General features: G+C 38.2%; 1 protein-coding gene across 1 annotated transcript in view; it reads left to right on the top strand.

The window, feature by feature from the left end:
• LOC124776194 (piggyBac transposable element-derived protein 4-like) overlaps positions 1-18,983 on the top strand; it is a 31,533-nt gene that overhangs the window by 1,823 nt on the left and 10,727 nt on the right. Inside the window, exon 2 of the mRNA XM_047251024.1 lies at positions 279-386. Coding sequence (XP_047106980.1) covers positions 279-386 — 108 coding nt within the window. The remainder of the gene's footprint in view (positions 1-278; positions 387-18,983) is intronic.

The raw sequence follows: 18,983 nt of genomic DNA, 5'->3' as shown, positions 1-18,983 counted from the left end.
TGTTCTGTACTGTAGTGTGCTCTAAGATGAATATCTGTAATGACAACTGTCTGTTGTTAGAAAATGTCAATACTTACGTCTAAACTGTCAACAATAAGAATAGAAGTATGGAAAAACTGTAGTGCTTTCTAAGTTGAATGCCTGTAATGGAAACTGTCTGTTGTTTCAAATTTATGTGCATATTTAAATGAAAAATATCCCTCAATAAAGTTGTATGCATTGTTATTATTATTATTATTACCATTATTATTATTATTATTATTATTATTACTAACAAGGTACTGGAATAGAACAACAATGTCGATAGCTAAAACTGTACCAAAATTTATGTTTCTAAAGCATTTTGATATGTCGGGTCATATTGACCCGAACAGTATATATGTCAAGTAAAAGTGAACAGAACAGCAGGGTTAAATACAAAAGGCAAAATGCCGACTTAAGTACAAGAAGACTGACTCTTCTTACTGTCTATGATTTGATCCATTCCTGTGACACTAGTTACAGGTTCCCTTGCTTCACTTCAGTTTTATTGTATCCCTCTGACCTTCTTATTGACGATGAAACACAGAAATTGCATCGGAATTAAATACAAAAGGCACAATGCCGACTTAAGTAGAAGAAGACTGACTCTTCCTACTGTCTATGATTTGAACCATTCCTGTGACACTCGTTATAGATTCCGATGCTTCACTTCAGGTTTACTGTATCCCTTTCACCTTCCTATTGACGATGAAACACAGAAATTGCATTTTAATTAAATACAAAAGGCACAATGCCGACTTAAGTACAAGATAACTGACTCTTCCTACTGACTATGTTTTGAACCATTCCTGTGACACTAGTTATAGATTCCGATGCTTCACTTCAGGTTTACTGTATCCCTCTGACCTTCTTATTGACGATGAAACACAGAAATTGCATCGGAATTTAATACAAAAGGCACAATGCCGACTCAAGTACGAGAAGACTGGCTCTTCTTACTGTCTATGTTTTGAACCATTTCTGTAACACTAGTTATAGATTCCGATGCATCCCTTCAGGATTACTATATCCCTCTGACCTTCTTATTGACGAAGAAACACAGATATTGCATCGGAATTAAATACAAAAGGCACAATGCCGACTGAAGTACAAGAAGACTGACCCTTCTTACTGTCTAAGTTTTGAACCATTCCTGTGACACTAGTTATAGATACCGATGCTTCACTTCAGGTTTACTGTATCCCTCTGACCTTCGTATTGACGATGAAACACAGAAATTGCATCGGAATTAAATACAAAAGGCACAATGCCATCTTAAGTACAAAAAGACTGACTCTTCTTACTGTCTATGTTTCGAACCTTTCCTGTGACACTAGTTATAGATTCCGATGCTTGACTTTAGGTTTACTGATTCCCTCTGACCTTATAGACAAAGAAACACATAAATTGCATCGGAATTAAATACAAAAGGCAAAATGCCGACTCAAGTACAAGAAGACTGGCTCTTCTTACTGTCTATGATTTAAACCATTTCTGTGACACTAGTTATAGATTCCGATGCTTCACTTCAGGTTTACTGTATCCCTCTGACCTTCTTATTGACGTAGAAACACAGATATTGCATCGGAATTAAATACAAAAGGCACAATGACGACTTAAGTACAAGAAGACTGACCCATCCCACTGTCTTTGTTTTGAACCATTCCTGTGACACTAGTTATAGATTCCGATGCTTCAGTTCAGGTTCACTGTATCCCTCTGACCTTCGTATTGACGATGAAACACAGAAATTGCATCGGAATTAAATACAAATGGCAAAATGCCGACTTAAGTACAAAAAGAGTGACTCTTCTTACTGTCTATGATTTGAACCATTCCTGTGACACTAGTTATAGATTCCGATGCTTCACTTCAGGTTTACTGTATCCCTGTGAGCTTCTTATTGACGATGAAACACAGAAATTGCATCGGAATTATATACAAAAGGCACAATGCCGACTTAAGTACAAGAAGACTGACTCTTCTTACTGTCAATGTTTTGAACCATTCCTGTGACACTAGTTATAGATTCCGATGGTTTACTTCAGGTTTAATATATCCCTCTGACCTTCTTACTGACGATCAAACACAGAAAATTCATCGGAATTAAATACAAAAGGCACAATGCCGACTCAAGTACAAGACGACTGGCTCTTCTTACTGTCTATGTTTTGAGCCATTCCTGTGACACTAGTTATAGATTCCGATGCTTCGCTTCAGGTTTACTGTATCCAGCTGACCTTCTTATTGACGATGAAGCACAGAAATTGCATCGGAATTAAATACAAAAGGCAAAATGCCGACTTAAGTACAAGAAGACTGACTCTTCTTACTGTCTATGATTTGAACCATTCCTGTGACACTAGTTACAGGTTCCCATGCTTCACTTCAGTTTTACTGTATCCCTCTGACCTTCTTATTGACGATGAAACACAGAAATTGCATCGGAATTAAATACAAAAGGCACAATGCCGACTTAAGTAGAAGAAGACTGACTCTTCCTGCTGTCTATGATTTGAACCATTCCTGTGACACTCGTTATAGATTCCGATGCTTCACTTCAGGTTTACTGTATCCCTTTCACCTTCCTATTGACGATGATACACAGATATTGCATTTTAATTAAATACAAAAGGCACAATGCCGACTTAAGTACAAGATAACTGACTCTTCCTACTGACTACGTTTTGAACCATTCCTGTGACACTAGTTATAGATTCCGATGCTTCACTTCAGGTTTACTGTATCCAGCTGACCTTCTTATTGACGATGAAACACGTAAATTGCATCGGAATTAAATGCAAAATGCACAATGCCGACTCAAATACAAGAGGACTGGCTCTTCTTACTGTCTATGTTTTGAACCATTTCTGTGACACTAGTTATAGATTCCGATGCTTCACTTCAGTTTTACTGTATAATTCTGACCTTCTTAATGACGAAGAAACACAGATATTGCATCGGAATTAAATACAAAAGGCACAATGCCGACTTCAGTACAAGAAGACTGACCCTTCTTACTGTCTATGTTTTGAACCATTCCTGTGACACTAGTTATAGATTCCGATGCTTCACTTCAGGTTTACTGTATCCCACTGACCTTCTTATTGACGATGAAACACAGAAATTGCATCGGAATTTAATACAAAAGGCACAACGCCGACTCAAGTACAAGTAGACTGGCTCTTCTTACTGTCTATGTTTTGAACCATTTCTGTGACACTAGTTATAGATTCCGATGCATCCCTTCAAGATTACTATATCCCTCTGACCTTCTTATTGACGAAGAAACACAGATATTGCATCGGAATTAAATACAAAAGGCACAATGCCGACTTAAGTACCAGAAGACTGACCCTTCTTACTGTCAAAGTTTTGAACCATTCCTGTGACACTAGTTATAGATACCGATGCTTCACTTCAGGTTTACTGTATCCCTCTGACCTTCGTATTGACGATGAAACACAGAAATTGCATCGGAATTAAATACAAAAGGCACAATGCCGACTTAAGTACATTTAGACTGACTCTTCCTACTGTCTATACTTTGAAACATTCCTGTGACACTAGTTATAGATTCCGATGCTTCATTTCAGGTTTACTGTATCCCTTGGACCTTCTTATTGACGATGAAACACAGAAATTGCATCGGAATGAAATACAAAAGGCTCAATGCCGACATAAGTGCAAGAAGACTGACCTTTCTTACTCTCTATGCTTTGAAACATTCCTGTGACACTAGTTATAGATTCCGATGCTTCACTTCAGGTTTACTGTACCCCTTGGACCTTCTTATTGACGATGAAACACAGAAATTTCATCGGAATTAAATACAAAAGGCACAATGCCGACTTAAGTACAAGAAGACTGACTCATCCAACTGTCTAAGTTTGAACCATTCCTGTGATACTAGTTATTGATTTTGATGCTACACTTCAGTTTTACTGTATCCCTCTGACCTTCTTATTGACGATGAAACACAGAAATTGCATCGGAATGGAATACAAAAGGCACAATGCCGACTTAAGTAAAAGAAGACTGTCTCTTCATACTGACTGTTTTGAACCGTTCCTGTGATACTAGTTATAGATACCGATGCGTCACTTCAGGTTTACTGTATCCCTCTGACCTTCGTATTGACGATGAAACACAGAAATTGCATCGGAATTAAATGCAAAAGGCACAATGACATCTTAAGTACAAAAAGACTGACTCTGGTTACTGTATATGTTTCGAACCTTTCCTGTGACACTAGTTATAGATTCCGATGCTTGACTTTAGGTTTACTGATTCCCTCTGACCTTCTTATAGACAAAGAAACACGTAAATTGCATCGGAAATAAATACAAAAGGCACAATGCCGACTCAAGTACAAGAAGACTGGCTCTTCTTACTGTCTATGATTTAAACCATTTCTGTGACACTAGTTATAGATTCCGATGCTTCACTTCAGGTTTAGTGTATCCCTCTGACCTTCTTATTGACGTAGAAACACAGATATTGCATCAGAATTAAATACAAAAGGCACAATGACGACTTAAGTACAAGAAGACTGACCCATCCCACTGTCTTTGCTTTGAACCATTCGTGTGACACTAGTTATAGATTCCGATGCTTCACTTCAGGTTCACTGTATTCCTCTGACCTTCGTATTGACGATGAAACACAGAAATTGCATCGGAATTAAATACAAATGGCAAAATGCCGACTTAAGTACAAAAAGAGTGACTCTTCTTGCTGTCTATGATTCGAACCATTCCTGTGACACTAGTTATAGATTCCGATGCTTCACTTCAGGTTTACTGTATCCAGCTGACCTTCTTATTGACGATGAAGCACAGAAATTGCATCGGAATTAAATACAAAAGGCAAAATGCCGACTTAAGTAAAAGAAGACTGACTCTTCTTACTGTCTATGAATTGAACCATTACTGTGACACTAGTTACAGGTTCCCATGCTTCACTTCAGTTTTACTGTATCCCTCTGACCTTCTTAATGACGATGAAACACAGAAATTGCATCGGAATTAAATACAAAAGGCACAATGCCTACTTAAGTATGAGAAGACTGACTCTTCCTACTGTCTATGATTTGAACCATTCCTGTGACACTCGTTATAGATTCCGATGCTTCACTTCATGTTTACTGTATCCCTGTGAGCTTCTTATTGACGATGAAACACAGAAATTGCATCGGAATTACATACAAAAGGCACAATGCCGACTTAAGTACAAGAAGACTGACTCTTCTTACTGTCAATGTTTTGAACCATTTCTGTGACACTAGTTATAGATTCCGATGGTTTACTTCAGGTTTACTATATCCCTCTGACCTTCTTATTGACGATCAAACACAGAAAATTCATCGGAATTAAATACAAAAGGCACAATGCCGACTCAAGTACAAGACGACTGGCTCGTCTTACTGTCTATGTTTTGAGCCATTCCTGTGACACTAGTTATAGATTCCGATGCTTCACTTCAGGTTTACTGTATCCAGCTGACCTTCTTATTGACGATGAAGCACAGAAATTGCATCGGAATTAAATACAAAAGGCAAAATGCCGACTTAAGTACAAGAAGACTGACTCTTCTTACTGTCTATGAATTGAACCATTACTGTGACACTAGTTACAGGTTCCCATGCTTCACTTCAGTTTTACTGTATCCCTCTGACCTTCTTATTGACGATGAAACACAGAAATTGCATCGGAATTAAATACAAAAGGCACAATGCCGACTTAAGTATAAGAAGACTGACTCTTCCTACTGTCTATGATTTGAACCATTCCTGTGACACTCGTTATAGATTCCGATGCTTCACTTCATGTTTACTGTATCCCTGTGAGCTTCTTATTGACGATGAAACACAGAAATTGCATCGGAATTATATACAAAAGGCACAATGCCGACTTAAGTACAAGAAGACTGACTCTTCTTACGGTCAATGTTTTGAACCATTGCTGTGACACTAGTTATGGATTCCGATGGTTTACTTCAGGTTTACTATATCCCTCTGACCTTCTTATTGACGATCAAACACAGAAAATTCATCGGAATTAAATACTAAAGGCACAATGCCGACTCAAGTACAAGACGACTGGCTCTTCTTACTGTCTATGTTTTGAGCCATTCCTGTAACACTAGTTATAGATTCCGATGCTTCACTTGAGGTTTACTGTATCCAGCTGACCTTCTTAATGACGATGAAGCACAGAAATTGCATCGGAATTAAATACAAAAGGCAAAATGCCGACTTAAGTACAAGAAGACTGACTGTTCTTACTGTCTATGATTTGATCCATTCCTGTGACACTAGTTACACGTTCCCTTGCTTCACTTCAGTTTTATTGTATCCCTCTGACCTTCTTATTGACGATGAAACACAGATATTGCATCGGAATTAAATACAAAAGGCACAATGCCGACTTAAGTAGAAGAAGACTGACTCTTCCTACTGTCTATGATTTGAACCATTCCTGTGACACTCGTTATAGATTCCGATGCTTCACTTCAGGTTTACTGTATCCCTTTCACCTTCCTATTGACGATGAAACACAGAAATTGCATTTTAATTAAATACAAAAGGCACAATGCCGACTTAAGTACAAGATAACTGACTCTTCCTACTGACTATGTTTTGAACCATTCCTGTGACACTAGTTATAGATTCCGATGCTTCACTTCAGGTTTACTGTACCCCTCTGACCTTCTTATTGACGATGAAACACAGATATTGCATCGGAATTAAATACAAAAGGCACAATGCCGACTGAAGTACAAGAAGACTGACCCTTCTTACTGTCTAAGTTTTGAACCATTCCTGTGACACTAGTTATAGATACCGATGCTTCACTTCAGGTTTACTGTATCCCTCTGACCTTCGTATTGACGATGAAACACAGAAATTGCATCGGAATTAAATACAAAAGGCACAATGCCATCTTAAGTACAAAAAGACTGACTCTTCTTACTGTCTATGTTTCGAACCTTTCCTGTGACACTAGTTATAGATTCCGATGCTTGACTTTAGGTTTACTGATTCCCTCTGACCTTATAGACAAAGAAACACATAAATTGCATCGGAATTAAATACAAAAGGCACAATGCCGACTCAAGTACAAGAAGACTGGCTCTTCTTACTGTCTATGATTTAAAACATTTCTGTGACACTAGTTATAGATTCCGATGCTTCACTTCAGGTTTACTGTATCCCTCTGACCTTCTTATTGACGTAGAAACACAGATATTGCATCGGAATTAAATACAAAAGTCACAATGACGACTTAAGTACAAGAAGACTGACCCATCCCACTGTCTTTGTTTTGAACCATTCCTGTGACACTAGTTATAGATTCCGATGCTTCAGTTCAGGTTCACTGTATCCCTCTGACCTTCGTATTGACGATGAAACACAGAAATTGCATCGGAATTAAATACAAATGGCAAAATGCCGACTTAAGTACAAAAAGAGTGACTCTTCTTACTGTCTATGATTTGAACCATTCCTGTGACACTAGTTATAGATTCCGATGCTTCACTTCAGGTTTACTGTATCCCTGTGAGCTTCTTATTGACGATGAAACACAGAAATTGCATCGGAATTATATACAAAAGGCACAATGCCGACTTAAGTACAAGAAGACTGACTCTTCTTACTGTCAATGTTTTGAACCATTCCTGTGACACTAGTTATAGATTCCGATGGTTTACTTCAGGTGTACTATATCCCTCTGACCTTCTTATTGACGATCAAACACAGAAAATTCATCGGAATTAAATACAAAAGGCACAATGCCGACTCAAGTACAAGACGACTGGCTCTTCTTACTGTCTATGTTTTGAGCCATTCCTGTGACACTAGTTATAGATTCCGATGCTTCACTTCAGGTTTACTGTATCCCTCTGACCCTCTTATTGACAATGAAACACAGAAATTGCATCCTAATTAAATACAAAAGGCACAATGCCGACTCAAATACAAGAAGACTGGCTCTTCTTACTGTCTATGTTTTGAACCATTTCTGTGACACTAGTTATAGATTCCGATGCTTCACTTCAGTTTTACTGTATAACTCTGACCTTCTTAATGACGAAGAAACACAGATATTGCATCGGAATTAAATACAAAAGGCACAATGCCGACTTCAGTACAAGAAGACTGACCCTTCTTACTGTCTATGTTTTGAACCATTCCTGTGACACTAGTTATAGATTCCGATGCTTCACTTCAGGTTTACTGTATCCCACTGACCTTCTTATTGACGATGAAACACAGAAATTGCATCGGAATTTAATACAAAAGGCACAACGCCGACTCAAGTACAAGTAGACTGGCTCTTCTTACTGTCTATGTTTTGAACCATTTCTGTGACACTAGTTATAGATTCCGATGCATCCCTTCAAGATTACTATATCCCTCTGACCTTCTTATTGACGAAGAAACACAGATATTGCATCGGAATTAAATACAAAAGGCACAATGCCGACTTAAGTACAAGAAGACTGACCCTTCTTACTGTCTAAGTTTTGAACCATTCCTGTGACACTAGTTATAGATACCGATGCTTCACTTCAGGTTTACTGTATCCCTCTGACCTTCGTATTGACGATGAAACACAGAAATTGCATCGGAATTAAATACAAAAGGCACAATGCCGACTTAAGTACATTTAGACTGACTCTTCCTACTGTCTATACTTTGAAACATTCCTGTGACACTAGTTATAGATTCCGATGCATCATTTCAGGTTTACTGTATCCCTTGGACCTTCTTATTGACGATGAAACACAGAAATTTCATCGGAATTAAATACAAAAGGCACAATGCCGACTTAAGTACAAGAAGACTGACTCATCCTACTGTCTAAGTTTGAACCATTTCTGTGATACTAGTTATTGATTTTGATGATACACTTCAGTTTTACTGTATCCCTCTGACCTTCTTATTGACGATGAAACACAGAAATTGCATCGGAGTGGAATACAAAAGGCACAATGCCGACTTAAGTAAAAGAAGACTGTCTCTTCATACTGACTGTTTTGAACCGTTCCTGTGACACTAGTTATAGATACCGATGCGTCACTTCAGGTTTACTGTATCCCTCTGACCTTCGTATTGACGATGAAACACAGAAATTGCATCGGAATTTAATACAAAAGGCACAATGCCGACTCAAGTACAAGAAGACTGGCTCTTCTTACTGTCTATGTTTTGAACCATTTCTGTGACACTAGTTATAGATTCCGATGCATCCCTTCAGGATTACTATATCCCTCTGACCTTCTTATTGACGAAGTAACACAGATATTGCATCGGAATTAAATACAAAAGGCACAATGCCGACTGAAGTACAAGAAGACTGACCCTTCTTACTGTCTAAGTTTTGAACCATTCCTGTGACACTAGTTATAGATACCGATGCTTCACTTCAGGTTTACTGTATCCCTCTGACCTTCGTATTGACGATGAAACACAGAAATTGCATCGGAATTAAATACAAAAGGCACAATGCCATCTTAAGTACAAAAAGACTGACTCTTCTTACTGTCTATGTTTCGAACCTTTCCTGTGACACTAGTTATAGATTCCGATGCTTGACTTTAGGTTTACTGATTCCCTCTGACCTTATAGACAAAGAAACACATAAATTGCATCGGAATTAAATACAAAAGGCACAATGCCGACTCAAGTACAAGAAGACTGGCTCTTCTTACTGTCTATGATTTAAAACATTTCTGTGACACTAGTTATAGATTCCGATGCTTCACTTCAGGTTTACTGTATCCCTCTGACCTTCTTATTGACGTAGAAACACAGATATTGCATCGGAATTAAATACAAAAGTCACAATGACGACTTAAGTACAAGAAGACTGACCCATCCCACTGTCTTTGTTTTGAACCATTCCTGTGACACTAGTTATAGATTCCGATGCTTCAGTTCAGGTTCACTGTATCCCTCTGACCTTCGTATTGACGATGAAACACAGAAATTGCATCGGAATTAAATACAAATGGCAAAATGCCGACTTAAGTACAAAAAGAGTGACTCTTCTTACTGTCTATGATTTGAACCATTCCTGTGACACTAGTTATAGATTCCGATGCTTCACTTCAGGTTTACTGTATCCCTGTGAGCTTCTTATTGACGATGAAACACAGAAATTGCATCGGAATTATATACAAAAGGCACAATGCCGACTTAAGTACAAGAAGACTGACTCTTCTTACTGTCAAAGTTTTGAACCATTCCTGTGACACTAGTTATAGATTCCGATGGCTTACTTCAGGTGTACTATATCCCTCTGACCTTCTTATTGACGATCAAACACAGAAAATTCATCGGAATTAAATACAAAAGGCACAATGCCGACTCAAGTACAAGACGACTGGCTCTTCTTACTGTCTATGTTTTGAGCCATTCCTGTGACACTAGTTATAGATTCCGATGCTTCACTTCAGGTTTACTGTATCCCTCTGACCCTCTTATTGACAATGAAACACAGAAATTGCATCCTAATTAAATACAAAAGGCACAATGCCGACTCAAATACAAGAAGACTGGCTCTTCTTACTGTCTATGTTTTGAACCATTTCTGTGACACTAGTTATAGATTCCGATGCTTCACTTCAGTTTTACTGTATAACTCTGACCTTCTTAATGACGAAGAAACACAGATATTGCATCGGAATTAAATACAAAACGCACAATGCCGACTTCAGTACAAGAAGACTGACCCTTCTTACTGTCTATGTTTTGAATCATTCCTGTGACACTAGTTATAGATTCCGATGCTTCACTTCAGGTTTACTGTATCCCACTGACCTTCTTATTGACGATGAAACACAGAAATTGCATCGGAATTTAATACAAAAGGCACAACGCCGACTCAAGTACAAGTAGACTGGCTCTTCTTACTGTCTATGTTTTGAACCATTTCTGTGACACTAGTTATAGATTCCGATGCTTCATTTCAGGTTTACTGTATCCCTTGGACCTTCTTATTGACGATGAAACACAGAAATTTCATCGGAATTAAATACAAAAGGCACAATGCCGACTTAAGTACAAGAAGACTGACTCATCCAACTGTCTAAGTTTGAACCATTCCTGTGATACTAGTTATTGATTTTGATGCTACACTTCAGTTTTACTGTATCCCTCTGACCTTCTTATTGACGATGAAACACAGAAATTGCATCGGAATGGAATACAAAAGGCACAATGCCGACTTAAGTAAAAGAAGACTGTCTCTTCATACTGACTGTTTTGAACCGTTCCTGTGACACTAGTTATAGATACCGATGCGTCACTTCAGGTTTACTGTATCCCTCTGACCTTCGTATTGACGATGAAACACAGAAATTGCATCGGAATTAAATGCAAAAGGCACAATGACATCTTAAGTACAAAAAGACTGACTCTGGTTACTGTCTATGTTTCGAACCTTTCCTGTGACACTAGTTATAGATTCCGATGCTTGACTTTAGGTTTACTGATTCCCTCTGACCTTCTTATAGACAAAGAAACACATAAATTGCATCGGAAATAAATACAAAAGGCACAATGCCGACTCAAGTACAAGAAGACTGGCTCTTCTTACTGTCTATGATTTAAACCATTTCTGTGACACTAGTTATAGATTCCAATGCTTCACTTCAGGTTTAGTGTATCCCTCTGACCTTGTTATTGACGTAGAAACACAGATATTGCATCAGAATTAAATACAAAAGGCACAATGACGACTTAAGTACAAGAAGACTGACCCATCCCACTGTCTTTGCTTTGAACCATTCCTGTGACACTAGTTATAGATTCCGATGCTTCACTTCAGGTTCACTGTATTCCTCTGACCTTCGTATTGACGATGAAACACAGAAATTGCATCGGAATTAAATACAAATGGCAAAATGCCGACTTAAGTACAAAAAGAGTGACTCTTCTTACTGTCTATGATTTGAACCATTCCTGTGACACTAGTTATAGATTCCGATGCTTCACTTCAGGTTTACTGTATCCCTGTGAGCTTCTTATTGACGATGAAACACAGAAATTGCATCGGAATTACATACAAAAGGCACAATGCCGACTTAAGTACAAGAAGACTGACTCTTCTTACTGTCAATGTTTTGAACCATTCCTGTGACACAAGTTATAGATTCCGATGGTTTACTTCAGGTTTACTATATCCCTCTGACCTTCTTATTGACGATCAAACACAGAAAATTCATCGGAATTAAATACAAAAGGCACAATGCTGACTCAAGTACAAAACGACTGGCTCTTCTTACTGTCTATGTTTTGAGCCATTCCTGTGACACTAGTTATAGATTCCGATGCTTCACTTCAGGTTTACTGTATCCAGCTGACCTTCTTATTGACGATGAAGCACAGAAATTGCATCGGAATTAAATACAAAAGGCAAAATGCCGACTTAAGTACAAGAAGACTGACTCTTCTTACTGTCTATGAATTGAACCATTACTGTGACAATAGTTACAGGTTCCCATGCTTCACTTCAGTTTTACTGTATCCCTCTGACCTTCTTAATGACGATGAAACACAGAAATTGCATCGGAATTAAATACAAAAGGCACAATGCCTACTTAAGTATAAGAAGACTGACTCTTCCTACTGTCTATGATTTGAACCATTCCTGTGACACTCGTTATAGATTCCGATGCTTCACTTCATGTTTACTGTATCCCTGTGAGCTTCTTATTGACGATGAAAAACAGAAATTGCATCGGAATTATATACAAAAGGCACAATGCCGACTTAAGTACAAGAAGACTGACTCTTCTTACTGTCAATGTTTTGAACCATTCCTGTGACACTAGTTATAGATTCCGATGGTTTACTTCAGGTTTACTATATCCCTCTGACCTTCTTATTGACGATCAAACACAGAAAATTCATCGGAATTAAATACTAAAGGCACAATGCCGACTCAAGTACAAGACGACTGGCTCTTCTTACTGTCTATGTTTTGAGCCATTCCTGTGACACTAGTTATAGATTCCGATGCTTCACTTCAGGTTTACTGTATCTAGCTGACCTTCTTAATGACGATGAAGCACAGAAATTGCATCGGAATTAAATACAAAAGGCACAATGCCGACTTAAGTAGAAGAAGACTGACTCTTCCTACTGTCTATGATTTGAACCATTCCTGTGACACTCGTTATAGATTCCGATGCTTCACTACAGGTTTACTGTATCCCTTTTACCTTCCTATTGACGATGAAACACAGAAATTGTATTTTAATTAAATACAAAAGGCACAATGCCGACTTAAGTACAAGATAACTGACTCTTCCTACTGACTATGTTTTTAACCTTCCCTGTGACACTAGTTATAGATTCCGATGCTTCACTTCAGGTTTACTGTATCCCTCTGACCTTCTTATTGACGATGAAACACAGAAATTGCATCGGAATTTAATACAAAAGGCACAATGCCGACTCAAGTACAAGAAGACTGGCTCTTCTTACTGTCTATGTTTTGAACCATTTCTGTGACACTAGTTATAGATTCCGATGCATCCCTTCAGGATTACTATATCCCTCTGACCTTCTTATTGACGTAGAAACACAGATATTGCATCGGAATTAAATACAAAAGGCACAATGACGACTTAAGTACAAGAAGACTGACCCATCCCACTGTCTTTGTTTTGAACCATTCCTGTGACACTAGTTATAGATTCCGATGCTTCAGTTCAGGTTCACTGTATCCCTCTGACCTTCGTATTGACGATGAAACACAGAAATTGCATCGGAATTAAATACAAATGGCAAAATGCCGACTTAAGTACAAAAAGAGTGACTCTTCTTACTGTCTATGATTTGAACCTTTCCTGTGACACTAGTTATAGATTCCGATGCTTGACTTTAGGTTTACTGATTCCCTCTGACCTTCTTATAGACAAAGAAACACATAAATTGCATCGGAATTAAATACAAAAGGCACAATGCCGACTCAAGTACAAGAAGACTGGCTCTTCTTACTGTCTATGATTTAAACCAATTCTGTGACACTAGTTATAGATTCCGATGCTTCACTTCAGGTTTACTGTATCCCTCTGACCTTCTTATTGACGTAGAAACACAGATATTGCATCGGAATTAAATACAAAAGGCACAATGCCGACTTAAGTACAAGAAGACTGACCCATCCCACTGTCTTTGTTTTGAACCATTCCTGTGACACTAGTTATAGATTCCGATGCTTCAGTTCAGGTTCACTGTATCCCTCTGACCTTCGTATTGACGATGAAACACAGAAATTGCATCGGAATTAAATACAAATGGCAAAATGCCGACTTAAGTACAAAAAGAGTGACTCTTCTTACTGTCAATGTTTTGAACCATTCCTGTGACACTAGTTATAGATTCCGATGGTTTACTTCAGGTTTACTGTATCCCTCTGACCTTCTTATTGACGATCAAACACAGAAAATTCATCGGAATTAAATACAAAAGGCACAATGCCGACTCAAGTACAAGACGACTGGCTCTTCTTACTGTCTATGTTTTGAGCCATTCCTGTGACACTAGTTATAGATTCCGATGCTTCACTTCAGGTTTACTGTATCCAGCTGACCTTCTTATTGACGATGAAGCACAGAAATTGCATCGGAATTAAATACAAAAGGCAAAATGCCGACTTAAGTACAAGAAGACTGACTCTTCTTAATGTCTATGATTTGAACCATTCCTGTGACACTAGTTACAGGTTCCCATGCTTCACTTCAGTTTTACTGTATCCCTCTGACCTTCTTATTGACGATGAAACACTGAAATTGCATCGGAATTAAATACAAAAGGCACAATGCCGACTTAAGTAGCAGAAGACTGACTCTTCCTACTGTCTATGATTTGAACCATTCCTGTGACACTAGTTATAGATTCCGATGCTTCACTTCAGGTTTACTGTATCCCTTTCACCTTCCTATTGACGATGAAACACAGAAATTGCATTTTAATTACATACAAAAGGCAAAATGCCGACTTAAGTACAAGATAACTGACTCTTCCTACTGACTTCGTTTTGAACCATTTCTGTGACACTAGTTATAGATTCCGATGCTTCACTTCAGGTTTACTGTATCCAGCTGACCTTCTTATTGACGATGAAGCACAGAAATTGCATCAGAATTAAATACAAAAGGCAAAATGCAGACTTAAGTACAAGAAGACTGACTCTTCCCAATGTCTATGTTTTGAACCAATCCTGTGACACTAGTTTTAGATTCCGATGCTTCACTTCAGGTTTTCTGTATCCCTCTGACCTCTTTATCGACGATGAAACACAGAAATTGCATCTTAATTAAATACAAAAGGCACAATGCCGACTTAAGTACAAGAAGACTGACTCTTCTTATTGTCAAAGTTTTCTACCATACCGGTGACATTAGTTATAGATTCCGATGATTCACTTCAGGTAACTGTATCCAGCTGACCTTCTTATTGACGACGAAACACAGAAATTGCATGGTAATTATATACAAAAGGCACAATGCCGACAGAAGTACAAGAAGACTGACTCTTCTTACTGTATATGTTTTGAACCATTCCTGTGACACTAGTTATAGATTCCGATGCTTCACTTCAGGTTTACTGTATCCCTCTGACCTTCTTATTGACGATGAAACACAGAAATAGCATCTTAATTAAATACAAAAGGCACAATGCCGACTTCAGTACAACAACACTAACTCATCTGACAGTCAATGGTTTGAACCATTGCTGTTACACTAGTTATAGATTCCGATGCTTCACTTCGGGTTTACTGTATCCCTCTGACCTTCTTCTTGACGATGAAACACGTAAATTGCATCGGAATTAAATACAAAATGCACAATGCCGACTTAAGTACAAAAAGCATGGGTCTTCTTACTGTCTATGTTTTGAACCATTCCTGTGACACTCGTTATAGATTCCGATGCTTCACTTCAGGTTTACTTTATCCCTCTGACCTTCTTATTGACAATGAAACACAGAAATTGCATCCTAATTAAATACAAAAGGCACAATGCCGACTCAAGTACAAGATGACTGGCTCTTCTTACTGTCTATGTTTTGAACCATTTCTGTGACACTAGTTATAGATTCCGATGTTTCACTTCAGTTTTACTGTATAACTCTGACGTTCTTAATGACGAAGAAACACAGATATTGCATCGGAATTAAATACAAAAGGCACAATGAGGACTTCAGTACAAGAAGACTTACCCTTCTTAATGTCTATGTTTTGAACCGTTCCTGTGCTACTAGTTATAGATTCCGATGCTTCACTTCAGGTTTACTGTATCCCTCTGACCTTCTTATTGACGATGAAACACAGATATTGCATCGGAATTAAATACAAAAGGCACAATGCGGACTTAAGTACAAGAAGACTGACCCTTCTTACTGTCTATGTTTTGAACCGTTCCTGTGACACTAGTTATAGATACCGATGCTTCACTTCAGGTTTACTGTATCCCTCTGACCTTCGTATTGACCATGAAACACAGAAATTGCATCGGAATTAAACACAAAAGGCACAATGCCATCTTAAGTACAAAAAGACTGACTCTTCTTACTGTCTATGTTTCGAACCTTTCCTGTGACACTAGTTATAGATTCCGATGCTTACTTTAGGTTTAGTGATTCCCTCTGACCTTCTTATAGACAAAGAAACACATAAATTGCATCGGAATTAAATACAAAAGGCACAATGCCGACTCAAGTACAAGAAGACTGGCTCTTCTTACTGTCTATGATTTAAACCATTTCTGTGACACTAGTTATAGATTCCGATGCTTCACTTCAGGTTTTCTGTATCCCTCTGACCTTCTTATTGACGTAGAAACACAGATATTGCATCGGAATTAAATACAAAAGGCACAATGACGACTTAAGTACAAGAAGACTGACCCATCCCACTGTCTTTGTTTTGAACCATTCCTGTGACACTAGTTATAGATTCCGATGCTTCACTTCAGCTTTACTGTATCCCTGTGAGCTTCTTATTGACGATGAAACACAGAAATTGCATCGGAATTATATACAAAAGGCACAATGCCGACTTAAGTACAAGAAGACTGACTCTTCTTACTGTCAATGTTTGAACCATTCCTGTGACACTCGTTATAGATTCCGATGCTTCACTTCAGGTTTACTGTATCCAGCTGACCTTCTTATTGACGAAGAAACACTGAAATTGCATCGGAATTAAATACAAAAGGCACAATGCCGACTTAAGTAGAAGAAGACTGACTCTTCCTACTGTCTATGATTTGAACCATTCCTGTGACACTAGTTATAGATTCCGATGCTTCACTTCAGGTTTACTGTATACCTTTCACCTTCCTATTGACGATGAAACAGAGAAATTGCATTTTAATTAAATACAAAAGGCACAATGCCGACTTAAGTACAAGATAACTGACTCTTCCTACTGACTACGTTTTGAACCATTTCTGTGACACTAGTTATGGATTCCGATGCTTCACTTCAGGTTTACTGTATCCAGCTGACCTTCTTATTGACGATGAAGCACCGAAATTGCATCGGAATTAAATACAAAAGGCAAAATGCAGACTTAAGTACAAGAAGACTGACTCTTCTTACTGTCTATGATTTGAACCATTCCTGTGACACTAGTTATAGGTTCCCATGCTTCACTTCAGTTTTACTGTATCCCTCTGACCTTCTTATTGACGATGAAACACAGAAATTGCATCGGAATTAAATACAAAAGGCACAATGCCGACTTCAGTACAAGAAGACTGGCTCCTCTTACTGTCTATGATTTAAACCATTTCTGTGACACTAGTTATAGATTCCGATGCTTCACTTCAGGTTTACTGTATCCCTCTGACCTTCTTATAGACGAAGAAACACGGATATTGCATCGGAATTAAATACAAAAGGCACAATGCCGACTTAAGTACAAGAAGACTGACCCATCCTAGTGTCTTTGTTTTGAACCATTCCTGTGACACTAGTTTTAGATTCCGATGCTTCACTTCAGGTTTACTGTATCCCTCTGACCTTCTTATTGACGATCAAACACAGAAAATTCATCGGAATTAAATACAAAAGGCACAATGCCGACTCAAGTACAAGAAGACTGGCTCTTCTTACTGTCTATGTTTTGAGCCATTCCTGTGACACTAGTTATAGATTCCGATGCTTCACTTCAGGTTTACTGTACCCCTCTGACCTTCTTATTGACGATGAAACATAGAAATAGCATTTTAATTAAATACAAAAGGCACAATGCCGACTTCAGTACAAGTACACTAACTCATCTTACTGTCTATGGCTTGAACCATTCCTGTGACACTAGTTATAGATACCGATGCCTCGCTTCAGGTTTACTGTACCCCTCTGACCTACTTATTGACGATGAATTACGTAAATTATATCGGAATTAAATACAAGAGGCACATTGCCGACTTAAGTACAAGAAGACTGACTCTTCTTACTGCCTATGCTTTGAACCATTCCTGTTACTCTAGTTATAGATTCCGATGCTTCATTTCAGGTTTACTGTATCCCTCTGACGATCTTATTGACGAAAAGACACAGAAATTTTATCGGAATTAAATACAAAAGGCACAATGCCGACTCAAGTACAAGAAGACTGTCTCTTCCTACTGTCTATGTTTTGAACCATTTCTGTGACACTAGTTATAGATTCCGATTCGTCACTTCAGGTTTACTGTATCCCTCTGACCTTCTTATTGACGAAGAAACACAGATATTGCATCGGAATTAAATACAAAAGCACAATGCCGACTTAAGTACAAGAAGACTGACCCTTCTTACTGTCTATTTTTTGAACCAATCCTGTGGCACTAGTTATAAATTCCGATGCTTCACTTCAGGTTTACTGTATCCCTCTGACCTTCTTATTGACAATGAAACCCAGAAATTGCATCGGAATTAAATACAAAAGGGACAA

The sequence above is a fragment of the Schistocerca piceifrons genome, chromosome 2 (genome assembly GCF_021461385.2).
Source record: "Schistocerca piceifrons isolate TAMUIC-IGC-003096 chromosome 2, iqSchPice1.1, whole genome shotgun sequence".
In the NCBI taxonomy this organism is placed as follows: Eukaryota; Metazoa; Arthropoda; class Insecta; order Orthoptera; family Acrididae; genus Schistocerca; species Schistocerca piceifrons.
This window is presented reverse-complemented; position numbering and strand designations above follow the sequence as displayed.